At 34.7% G+C, this 13,033-nt stretch overlaps 1 protein-coding gene across 5 annotated transcripts in view; it reads right to left on the bottom strand.

Moving 5' to 3' along the window:
* VPS13B (vacuolar protein sorting 13 homolog B) overlaps nt 1-12,594 on the bottom strand; it is a 331,777-nt gene extending 319,183 nt beyond the window's left edge. For all 5 annotated transcript variants that reach the window (XM_032222762.1, XM_032222761.1, XM_032222766.1 and 2 more), the window contains exons 1-3: nt 12,154-12,594; nt 10,949-11,116; nt 9,442-9,585 (exon numbers count right to left, since the gene is read on the bottom strand). In XM_032222762.1, coding sequence (XP_032078653.1) covers nt 9,442-9,585; nt 10,949-11,095 — 291 coding nt within the window. In that variant the 5' untranslated portion in view covers nt 11,096-11,116; nt 12,154-12,594. The remainder of the gene's footprint in view (nt 1-9,441; nt 9,586-10,948; nt 11,117-12,153) is intronic.
* Between the last annotated feature and the right edge of the window lie 439 nt (nt 12,595-13,033).

Genomic DNA, 13,033 nt, shown 5'->3' with positions numbered 1-13,033 from the left:
AAAAATTACACACACTAATTAGGATCCAATACATCTGTAACTACATCCCCATGACCCAACAAGACAGCTGCACCCTTGTGGGACAACGACATTTAGGAATTCCTGACAAATGCATGAGATCCGGAGCTAAAGCATTATGGGTTGAGGGGATCTAGCTACAGAATGTGCTCCCTCAGGAATGCAAGTGCCTGGAATTCAAGCAATGTTAAGACATATGGCAAAATCTACCTCTTTTATAAATTTTTCTCCATCAAGAGAAACAAATTTAAATTTGCAAAAATCTTTTATATCCTTTTCCAAAAGTGACTCTTTAAAATCAATAAAAGGCAACATGGACAAAACCTTTATGTAGAAAAGAAAATGACAGTTTTCTCTACAAAGAACTGTGTGAAATTATAGTTGAATAAATTGGGAGAAAACTAAGTCATCAAATCAAGGACAGTTTACTTGCCAGTCTTTTTTTAAATAGCCTTGGTATTTTTCAATTGCACATTGGGTCATACACTAATCTATATAGATAAGCAAAACATTTGATTTTGCAATGAACATTCATTTAAAAAATCATTTATTTGGGAATTCCTAATATTCTGATGTTTACATTACATCAGCATGATCTATAGCCCAGCAATGTGTTAAAAATGATGTTGGGATTAAGAATTGCATACTAATTATTCCCCAAAGCACTAGAATTGTCCAACTAAGGAGAGATGCATTAAATGCAATACCATTAGGGCTTCCTTATCAAAAGGGAAATAAAGAAAATATATTTCATTAAACAGTGAAGTCACTGGTGGAATACAGGCTGCTTCCATTACTTCTCTTCTGAAGCATGAATTTCCTTCCCACCAGCTTTAATCAGTTAACTGTTAAGTCAGCAGCATTAAGCTTGCTTAGCTATAATTCAGCAATATGAATTGCTAAGATGGACCAGGATCCTTTTTGTGATTCTGCTTTAAAAATGGTTTTAGATTCAGCATGCAGTGAAAGCCTAAAATGTAGTTTAATTTTTTTAAAATACAGAAATGGAAGCAGTGACCGATTTTATTTTCTTTGGTTCCAAGATCACTGCAGATGGCGACTCCAGCCATGAAATTAAAAGACACTTGCTCCTTGGAAGGAACACTATGGCAAACCTAGACAGCATATTAAAAAGTAGAGACATCATCTTGCCAACAAAGGTCTGTATTGTTAAAGCTACGGTTTTCCACACAGTAAAGTATGGTTGTGAGAATTGAACTATGAGCAAGGCTAAGCACAGAAGAATTGATGCTTTCAAACTGTTGTTGGAGAAGATTCTTGAGAGTCCCTGGGACTGCAAGGAGATCAAATCAGTCAATCCTAAAGGAAATCAATCCTGACTGTCCTTTGGAAGGACAGATACTGAAGCTAAAAGTCAAATAGCTTTGGCCACCAAATGAGAAGACAGAAGTCATTGGAAAAGACCTTGATGCTGGGAAGATGGAAGGCAAAAGGAGAAGGGGACACCAGAGGATAAGATGGTTAGACAGTGTCATTGATGCAGTGGGCGTAGATTTGGGCAGATTTCCATAGACAGTGGATGACGGGGGTTGGCATGCTGTGGGGTCACAGAGAGTCAGACATGACTTAGTGACTGAACAACAAATGGCAAATCACTAATGAGATTAGCAGCTCAAATATAATTATCAAAATATTTAAAAGCAATTCAAATAATTTTAGATAATGAGATTAATTAACATTTCTGGAGTTTAGAGGCCATTAATTACTTGGCTGCTTACATTCATTATTGAACGAAAGCCTAAATTTTAGTTAGCATTTACTGAAAGTAAAATTCTGTTTTTTTTCCTATCCAAATACATGGACTCTGAAATCTATTCATAGACTCCAGGTTAAGAAGCCCTGCTATAAATGATGCTCCTGACAGTAAGGAATAGAGAAACTTTATTGAGCCACTTGTTGCTGGATCATGGATGAGCAATCTTCAGAATTTTAATTAGCCGAAACAAAGGGAAGCAAAGAAACAACACACAATTCACCACAATGGAACTAATTATATGCCTACAATACTAAAATTGTATTTTAGTTCACCATATTTTAACCTAATAAAAAGATAAAAACAGAATAATTGACTTTGAAATTCTTGTGATTGCCACATTTAAAAGGAAGATATTTACAGTATATGCATGACTACATTTCTATTAGTACAGGTATCATAGCAGTATAATCTTTGTTTACTAGGCTAAACAAGTAATTTAAATCAGATCATACCAAATATGATAAGGCATAAGACTTGTTTAAAAATTAACATAACCAAAATATATTGTTCCAAGAGTCCAGAAGGCTTTCTTTTATCTGCTTTCACGCTGCTCTTAAGATATGTAATTTCCTCACTTTTAAAAGTGAAGTCATATTCCTGCAAAATTTAATTTTCACATGTGTTTCAAATTTTGTTTCTAGAGACCTAAGCATATAATTATACTTTGAATTGTTTTTTTTTTTCCTTTTTCCTCCTTTAATTTTGTTTGGTTTCTGCTGCTGATTTTGTTTGTTTTCTTTTCTTGGATCATATTTTATGCCATTTTTAGTTGTCTACTGTAAATCTACTCTAAAAGGCAATCTTTTTCTTCTATAGAATGTTCTGCACATTCTTGATACATGTCAGAGTAATTCTTTTCTTTCATCTAAAAACATTATCCAACTATAATGTTTGGATCATTGTTATCTTCAAAATTCAAGTTTACTGGCTTACAGGCTCTGTGAATACCTAGAAAGGGAAAACATAAGTACAGTTTTTCCTGCTTTTTAAATGTTTTTAGAAAAAAATAATGTTTTATATAACTCTGTCATTCATTCAGAAAATTTTGGTTATTGGACAGAGTAGAGTAAATTAATATCACTAAATAATTCTCACAATAATGGAAATATTAGAGACATATATAGGGCCTTGCAAAATGCTACAAGAGCCAGGGGCAGAAAGGACTTTCTTTCTGTGTCCCACCAGGTGGCATTCTCTATATTATTCATTCTTACACATCCATATTTTTTGCCATCAAAGTACACAATCAGGAAATTACGGTAAGCTTGTAACCAAAATGTATCAAATTAATTTTTGATTACAAAATAATTAAAAATATTTTTTTTTATTTTAAAGATTTGTTTCAATTCTTCAATATTTTTTTCTGAAACACACATTTCAAAATGAAAATAGTTAAAATGTTTTTATTTGTGACAGTATATATTGTTATTCTATCTCAAAGCAATTCCTTTTAAGGTGTTTGTACTTTTTTTAGATATATGTCCACTTAGTAACAGAAATTAGTGCATATAGGAGGATGGGCCTTTTTTTTCTACAATACACTACAAAAACTACTTGATTATAGCATTATTTTTATTGGCTTTAAAGTGGAGGCTTTTTTCCTTTTAATCTTTAATAATTGCCTATTATAAAATTGTCATATTGTATAATGAGAAATTATACATGTAGAAAAAATTATAAATATATTCATCCTACTTTTGCAACATCTACTTACTATTTTCAACTTGTTTCTCAGGGCAATACTACTAATCAAGATAAAATACAAGAATTAAAAAATGCAACAGTTTATAGATTTTTAAAAAACCCTAATCAGATACATAATCCACAATAACTAACATCAGTACAGATTTGATCAGATGGCATATTCTATCAGGGCAAGGAGCTATACATCATCTAAATGCACAAATTATTTTAAAATGTATAATCTACAGAATTAATAGGATGTAAAAAAAAGCTCTTAAGGATATATATGGAGCATTTTAGAGAGAAAGGTTGGAAGCTAATTACCTAAATTCCTTAAGCTTCTAAATATAGGCATAGAAAAGGAAAAAATGATTGCAAAAAATATAAATGAAAGCAAAGATATCATTGGCACAAGTCCAAATGTTACTCTCCAAAGGTCCACATGCTATGGAATAATTTGTCCAAATGTCAGTTGCAATTTTCAAAATGCCTTTCTTGCCATAGATTCTTAAACATCTGTAACAAATACTTGTTTTGAGAGTGCTTTACATTTGTGACATTTGACCTTTTGCTATATGCCCCACAAAATTCAAGTTTCAAATACCACGCAAGCAGGAAACCTGATCATTCCAGCAGTAGCCATCTGCATGGTCCAATATCAAATATTAGTTCTGGGTTGCACAATGTCATGTGTTACAAATCTGTTTCTGCAGCTTCTATAATTAGTTGTAATTTGCTGCTTCTAAAATGTGTTTCTTATGGGACATCTGGCCTCAAAGCTTCTACCTTAGCACTGAAAAAAAATACTTAGTGTTCTGGATGTTTTATTTTTTAAAAATATAAAGCAGTACATGGGTGGCATAACTAGGACCAGGCTTCTTTTAAAAAATCAAGATTCTTATTATAGTATATATTTTTAAAATGTAAATATATTTAAAAAAATCATATTAAGAACAGCAACGCTACACTTCTGCATACTTTACCTTGAGAAAATCTTTATTTTTCAATCAACATAGATCATACTGCAAAGCATTCTATACAGAGATTCAGTTCTCTTGTACATTTTACAAGATGATCGTAGAAATGCAACAAGAATGATTACTGAAGGAAAATAAATAGGCTTAAAATATGGGTTATCACTCTCAGGAGCCAATGCTTAAATAACCCCTACAAGTGACAAATAAACATAAACCATCTAAAGAGAAAGAACAAACTACATTTGTAAAAACTAGATACATATATGTCCATCACTCTATTCTCTTTGGGTATATGTTTTGCTTCCATCACTTCATACACCATTTCATATATTGCCTGTCGTTATTTAATCTTAAATCTTGTTCCAGCTGTATTTTTCTCAATATTCCCTTTCTTCTCAACCTTTCATTATAATAGAATAATTCAAACCTCATTTATTGTCTCTATATGACCAAATCATCTCAACCTACTCCTTTCTTATTGATCAGTCAACTGTATTCAATTCATGTTCATTCCACACCCATTCTTTCTTGACTTTAATTATTCTTGTTGTACCACACACAATTTTAGTAACTTATTCCCATTGAATTCAATTTACTTTTACATTTCTTCTGTCATCTCCAACCATTGCTCCCATATCACAAGATGCCAATTATCACCTATAAACTTGGCCATGGCCAGGGCCAAGTTCCTTGTAGGATAAATATGCCTCCAAGAGACATTATCATTGCATGAGATGGTATGAAACACTGTTATCTGATGGCACTTAAAAGGTGTGTCTTCTCTGTTGTAACATTCATGCTTTGGAACAGCATTAATTACCCAACAAGATTCAGATGGCCCCAATCTCCAGTAAGACCTTGGCTTTTCCCAGGTAATTATCCAAGCTACTGTAAAGGCTGGAAACTGAATGACTGTGACTTGTTTATATTATTATTTTCTTTATGGTGTCTTTATATTTTTGATTTAGGGGCTTTGGTTTTAATCCTGCTTTAACCACCAGAGTTACAATGTGCAAGTTGTGTAGTCAAATAAATAACCAACAGTACAGAAGCATAGTCTTATGCTTCTCCTTAATATTATTTCTTCACACTACTCTCCTATCTGCATTTGTAGATATTATGTCTGTATATATTTTCTTACATTTAGAGAGTATTCCACCAAGGCATACAAAATCTACTTCCTCCAGTTTTGTGCTATTTAGGTATAATTTGCAATCCTTCTCCTCTATTGAATACAACCGTTTCCCTCTTTAAAATATAATTTTCAGACCCATTCATTGCATCCTACAATCTGTTTAACATTCATTAGAAATCATGAGTCCTTAGCCAAGCCAAGATTCACCTGCATATGAAAGTACACATGCATTCATAATTAACAAATTCTCATTAGTCAAAACTTATTGGTTGACACACAAGCCAATTAACAAAACTTATTGTCAATACAAGCTTGCTTTATATATTTATCCATAAATATATTAAATAACCAAGGGAAATATTAAGATTGGATAGTAGTTCTCTCTTTTTTTAACATGATAACAGAGATCCCTGAGGTACACATATCAGGCATAGGCAAGAGCAACAAAATAATTTCCAAATCAGAAAATGCTGTTGGCAAAAAACGAATTCATCAATGGTGGGTTCCTATCGGCTTGGACCGGTTCAGCTGAACTGGTAGTGGTTTGGCGGCCTGGGTCGCTGGAACCGGCAGCGTCACTCCCCCCGAACTGGTTGTCCATCCTGTTTTTACTTCTGCGCATGCACAGAACAATTTTTATTGCACTGTGCATGCGCACACGAGCGAACCGGCAGTAGTGCCTGACAGAACCTACTCCTGAAATGCTTTAGAGCAGGAGTAGTCAACCTTTTTATATCTATTGCTTACTTTTGTATCTCTGTTAGTAGTAAAATTTTCTAACCACCCACCGGTTCCACAGTAATGGTGATTTTATGAAAACCTAATGAAAATGTTTTTAAATAATGCTATGAATTTTTTTTAAAAAGTCAATGAAATTTTAAAAAAGGAAAGTGCTTCAATATCCGACAAAACCCCTACCGCCCACCATGAAAGCTGGAACGCCCACTAGTGGGCGGTAGGGACCAGGTTGACTACCACTGCTTTAGAGAAACCCTAGAGTTTTGATGAGAGAGATATTAAGATGGCCTTCCACATAGAGGGGACATACATACATAATACTTTACCTGTACTTATACTACATACAGACACCAGGTTCCTCTGGTTAAAGGAAGCAGAAAAAATCTAACACATTCTCTTGTGATGCCCCTCTTCATTCACAACCATGTAAAATCAGAGGAAACTATCTGCTTTCTTCTAGCTGACTGATCACCAAATAGCTCTAGTTAAGTCACTAAATGTGATGAAAATGCTACTGCTATTAGATTTTCAGTTATCTAATATACTTAATAATCCGTCCTTGCTCAAGTTGATTTAAATCCTATGTATATTCTACTTATTCGTTTTTACTGTTTTAATGTGTGTGCTTCTTTTGGTTGGGCTTTTGACCTGTTGTTATTGTTGCAATACTGCTATTTTAACAAGAATATTGTTAAACAATTGTTTAATTGTTTACAATTAAAGTCTGTGTTATGCTTTTAACAGATTTCTTGTATACTTTTATAACTGTGCCTCAGCTCCCATCCTTTCATTAGTAGAATTTGTCCATTAAACAGCCATGGAAATGTTTACGCTACAAGCCACCTAACAATAGTAATAACAATTTTTTCAATTGATTGCTATCGAAATTCTTGCTCTAACCATCTTTGCCATCATTTTATGTTTTACTGTTTTATATCAATGTCTACCATCTACACAGAATTCCCTTATAATGGAGGAAACCCCTTCTTTCTAAACATTTGTTATTTTTTTCTTGAAAATACGCTACGTAAAGAGGGGGGAAAAGATCTAACAAATTAGTAATTAATTAATTAGTAATTAGTAATTAAAAGAAAAGTATATGTAATACACAGGAATGATTTCCAGAGTTCAATTGTTGATTTAGAATATTACAAAATATTAAGCAGGATAGAACAAGGTTGAACTTGGATGAAATTTTTTTCTCTCCCCAACAGTGGCCAGAGACTGGATCACAACAAAGCATGAAAGTTATGGCTTTTTTAGCCCAGGATCTGGATTTAAGTTTTATACTGCACTGAAACATCTTACTCAAATGTGAAAACAAAGAACTGACTCTTCGGCCAGCAAGCTGCAGAAGCCAACCAGTAATAGAAGTATCATTGATAGATTAAACAAAATTCTTACAAAAGCAGTTTGCCTTTAGTAAATTTTGCAGCAATATTCCATTTAGTTAGTTGCACAAAGACATTTTTCATTAATTTACTCCCTTCAGTTTCTGCAAATATGATTGGTGTGGGCAGGGAACCAGAAGATTATTCAAAATATGCTCTTAAAGTAAATGTTGGACCAGGAACGGCAAATCTGGAAAATTAAGTGCTGGTAGTCCTTGACTTGTGACTGGTCACTTAGCCACATCCCCCCACCTTGTGGTCACATGATCGCATTTAGGGCATTCAGCAACCTGCCCACATTTATGATAGTTTGGAGCATCCTGTGGTCCTATAAGCACAATTTATAATGATCTTTGTCAGAAACCAGTGTTTACATCCAGTTCTTGCAAACAAACAAAACGGCCATTGTCTAAAAAGGGTTCTCTTAACAACCATTGCATTCACTTAATGGCCACTGCAAAACAGGTCATAAAATTAGGCAGAGTCATGTGATGACCCAGTTAAAAACCAGCACAATTTACAACCTTAATTCTGGATACAATTACGGTTGTAATTCAAGGATTACCTGTGATGTATTTGACATTTAGGCCCCATTTCACCAATTATACAATTTGGGTAAATGATGGCTTCCTTTTTTTTAGAACCTGATTCTTAATTCTAGTAAATTAGTACATACATTAATAAATTTCAAATACATTAATGCTAATGTATATATTTACCTCCTTACTATGATCAATCTGGAAGAGTCATCTACATTTATACTGGAAATAATTTATAACTGCAAAATTCCATTATTTCACAGGTGTAAAGACACATTCTTACAATGTCAAAAAGAAGCAATTTAAATCCAGACTAGTCCATTATAAGCATTAGGCACAAAAGGCAATTAGCTGACTTTGGACCAGTCACTCTCTCTCAGCCCATTTCGACTCACAGGGTTGTTGTTGTGTTGTTTATAAAAATAATAAAAGCAGGATAATATAAAATAATAAATAAGGGACATGCAGAGACTATCCCTCCCACCAGAAGAAAGTAGATTAAAACAGATTGCACCACAAAAGCAGAAAAAAATGGTTCAGAAATTTGAAACTCTATTTCACTATAAATAGAGCTTAGTCTGACCTATAGCAATAGCTGAAATTCTTTCATAATGAATTCAGTTTTGCAATAAATTTATCAACAATTGAATCTTTAAATCTCTGCAAGTGACATTTCCAATTGTGATGTTAGCCAAGAAAACCTTGACAACTCAAGTTTCATATGCTTCCCAACCACTGAGTATGTTCAACCTCAAATCAGAATATCCAGTTACTAAACTATAAAGATAAAATCCAAGTCAATAAGATTTGCATGGAATTCAAGCAGTGGTACAGAAGGATCAAATGATATTAAGTCAAAGATGCTACTTCTATATCTGTTCCTAACAAATAAAGAGATCCAGAGCACTAGCTGGTTGAAAAGAAAAAGAAAACTGAAGGAATTCGACTGCTCAATCCCAAATCTATCGCCAGTTCAGCAAAAAAAGCGGTACCAACTGCTTTGAGGGAAAACATAATTTCCCTAAACTTTCAATCATAATTTCACAAAAATCATAAAGCGTTTTCCGAAATTCTACACATAACATTATTAACACAAAATACTTTTAATAATAACTAACAATGTTAAGATGTCGTATGACTCAGTTCACACTGTCTTATTTTATTTAGGCTTGCCAGTTGTTACCTGGAGTCCATCCTTTAACTTCAAGATGCATTCCATTGTATTGATCGTAATCACGACTGGTTCCGAACCAAGTTTTGTCCATGGTACATGAATACGCAATTCATGAATGTGTCCACTTAAAAAGGTAAACGGCAATTTCAGCTCCTTGAAAGTAAAGTACATGAGATGACTGAGTTAGCTATTAAAACCTAATTTAAATGAAATGGGTTGCCTCAACACCTACTTACAATTATTAAAACTTAGTTCAGCATATTTCTTTTTTTAATAGCTAACAATATTCGTGCACGTCCAATAATTTGCTGGAATATGTTTTCCAATTCAAAATAACTGGATTTCAGAGAATTCAAATTTGGATTTTATAACTGATACTTGAAGATTCGACAGTAAAAATGCATAGCTTACAAAATATGAAATATGTTAACCATGTAAAGCCATGATTTCTGCCGATAAATGGTTTCTAAAATACTGCTTACAGCATCTTTCAGGAAACAATCCCATTTAATGTAACCGTTCAAGAAGTTTAGAGTTATATAAGCTAGACCTTCTACATGGGCATAAGAAACTACAAATCACAACTTATGTCTCAATATATGAAATTTGCTCTAAAGCAGAAATTCACATGAATCATATATCTATGGATCTGCATTATTTGCTGGACTGAGAGACTAAATAAACAAGACATAGGAAAGCACAATGTCTGCCTTATTGATATCGTCCCTATGAGAAATGAAATTTCTACATGAGAATTAAATTTTTAGAAGTATAATATATACTGATAAAGCATAGTAGTGGGTGTATGTATATGTCAAAGAAGAAAATACAGTTACTAAAATAACTGAAGAAAAAACTACCATCTCTCAGTATTATTAATAATTAAACATGAAATAATAACTATAATGGAGCACTTAAAGCTGACAACCCAGACAATAACAGTATATTTGTAATTGCAATTTTAATCTACAATTATGTGAGATGTTTATGCTCTTTTTGCTGACTTATAAGAACTTCTTATTAATATCAATTGCTTGATAATCGCCACTGATTCAAATGTAAGCTTTAACAATAACCAGTTCACATGTCAACAATGAAAAATAAATATTGATAGCTATAAGTACTTTACACTTAAGACTTCAATGTACAAAATGTTAATTTAGAATGTTTTAATGGAATTAGATCTTTAAAAGTATTATTGCTACATAGTATCTGTTATTAAGTATCAAAGAAAGCTTATTTATTCATATAATAGAAACCATAGGCCTATTTCAATATTTTGATAATTGCTTAATTGAAATCCTTCCAAAATTATTACATATATTATATAGAAGTGTTTAGACACAAACAGTATTTATCAACATAACAAGGACACATGACATATTAATCAATTCTATCATATAGTTATAATATATAATATATATTGTAATATACTATTCGTAGACTGTTATCATTAAGAATAACTTTAGGATAAAGTTTTATTTAAGATTTAATCAAAATAATTACAATTATATACCTGTTCAAGAACATCGAGTTTTAGCTCAAGTTTGCTGAGAACTACATCTCCTCCCCAGAGTGACAACTGTAAATCAGAGGGCTTCAAATTCTTGATGTAACGATTCACATAACTCATTAGAATAGGAGTTACATAGGATTCCAGCATTGTGCCTTTATTCACAAGAGCCTTTTAAGAAAACATATTGTAACTTTAGTATACATAATAATTTAGGATTAGCTGTGGTTCACATGTATTAAACAAAAACTCATGAATTTAAAATGCTATACTGTATTCTAACACTTTGGATCAATGTATATTGATTTATATACATTGTATACTTGAAAATTTAATGCAATATATAAGTAGGTATTAAAAAGTAGAAGTAAATCCAGTGGAATCTGTGGCTTTTATTATCAGCTAAATGATAGTAAAGATGTTGCTATTAGAAGTATATATCCAGCAAACTAAATTTAGTACAACAAAACTTCCTTCCTTTGGAACCTTCCCACCACCACCATCCATTACATGCATGTCTGTTTGTTTATGTATACATACACAATCATATCCATCAAACAATGACTTTTATGAAATAAGCCTAAAATTAAAAGGATTGCAACCCACATGACGTCTTCTTCCAAACATCATGCTAAGCCAAAACTAAATTTCTGCATTTGGGCTTCATTTTAACTTAATCAATGATTTAACTCTATAATCTTACATTGGACTGAAACCTACAGCAAATTAAATGTTAGCACATTCTGTAACCGATTTGCTCTTAGGCAACAATACAAGTTTGCTTTAAGTGCAAAATACAATTAGGGCATTAATACTGATGTACGGTACTTTGAATAAATGTGTATTCTACCCATACGTGATTTTCTTGTCAGAATGCAAGCAAGCAAATTTTAAATTTTAAAAAATACTGTAAAATATCTAACTTTTACCACATAACACTACTGCCCCAGTTGTGTCTCTCCCCCCCCCCAAAAAAAATAGTTTCCACTATGTGCATCATGTATTTCACTTGTCGCAATGTCATAACATGACTTAGCATACCTTTCAACTCAGTTCACCGCAGCTTCTTAAGAAACCTCCTACTCACACTTCATCGCCCATAATTTATATTCTTACGGTCCACGACAACAGAACATTCCTCATTAAAGCGGCACTATACACTCAGAAGTTCCCAGGGCACAGAAGAAAACATGCAAACCACCATGTACCTTTCAAGGACGGGCTTTCCACGCGAACCCCGAAATTCGGCGTCTCCCCCCGAAACAGGTCCCAGAGGTGGCAGCTTCGTGCTTCTGGTGCTGAGCCCCCTCCCTTCTTTCCCGTTGAACCCCCCACCCTCCGCTGCCTTCGAGCCTGACACGCGTCCAGATGCGTGTTCCCGCTTGCCGTCTTCGCATCTGTCTCCTGAGTAAGTCTCTGGCCAAGCAGCCTCCGGCTCTTCTCCTGCCCGCCAAGTCCGTTTTCGTATCAGACTCCCCCCACCCTCCAAGGTCAAAAGCCGTTCTTCCCAGGCGCCGCCTCACAAACCGCGGAGCTCCGGCCCACCCACCGCCGCCGGGACCCTCATTTTCAGGGTCAGCCCAACAGAAAAGGGGCCGCCGAGGGTCAAAGGGGCTGCGCTCTCCACGCTCGCCGGGACACTTCCGGGTTCCACGACAACTGGTGTTCCCCTTAAAGCCGCCCCTCGCGGTCTCGGGGAAAGGTTTCGCGGTGACACCATCCGGCGGAAGGCGTCGCGGAGGGCGAAAAGAGGGAACGCGATTGTGCGCGTAGTTCCAGGAGCCTCGCGGGGAGCCCCTCGCTTTCTATTTTTGCAGCGACTTCAGACGACACTACGGACTTTGGAGCCTCCGGTCATTTTTGGAGCAGTTTCCCTGGGAAGTAACAGGCCAAATTTTTCTTCCCTAGCGGTGGTTCTGACCCCAGCGTTCTTCGTGAAGGTTACACCGGAGCAGGAGAGTCCAAGTCCGGGAGGGAGGGAGAGGTTTGGACCGGGTTCCGGGGAAAGGGATCTCTCCTGGTGACCTGCATTTTAAAGCACCGCCGGCTCAATAACTAAATGTGTGTTCCACGTGTTGTGAGGACGCA

This window comes from Thamnophis elegans, chromosome 8 (genome assembly GCF_009769535.1).
Source record: "Thamnophis elegans isolate rThaEle1 chromosome 8, rThaEle1.pri, whole genome shotgun sequence".
Taxonomy (NCBI): Eukaryota; Metazoa; Chordata; class Lepidosauria; order Squamata; family Colubridae; genus Thamnophis; species Thamnophis elegans.
Note: the sequence above shows the minus strand (reverse complement) of the source record. Positions and strands in the feature narration are given on the sequence as shown.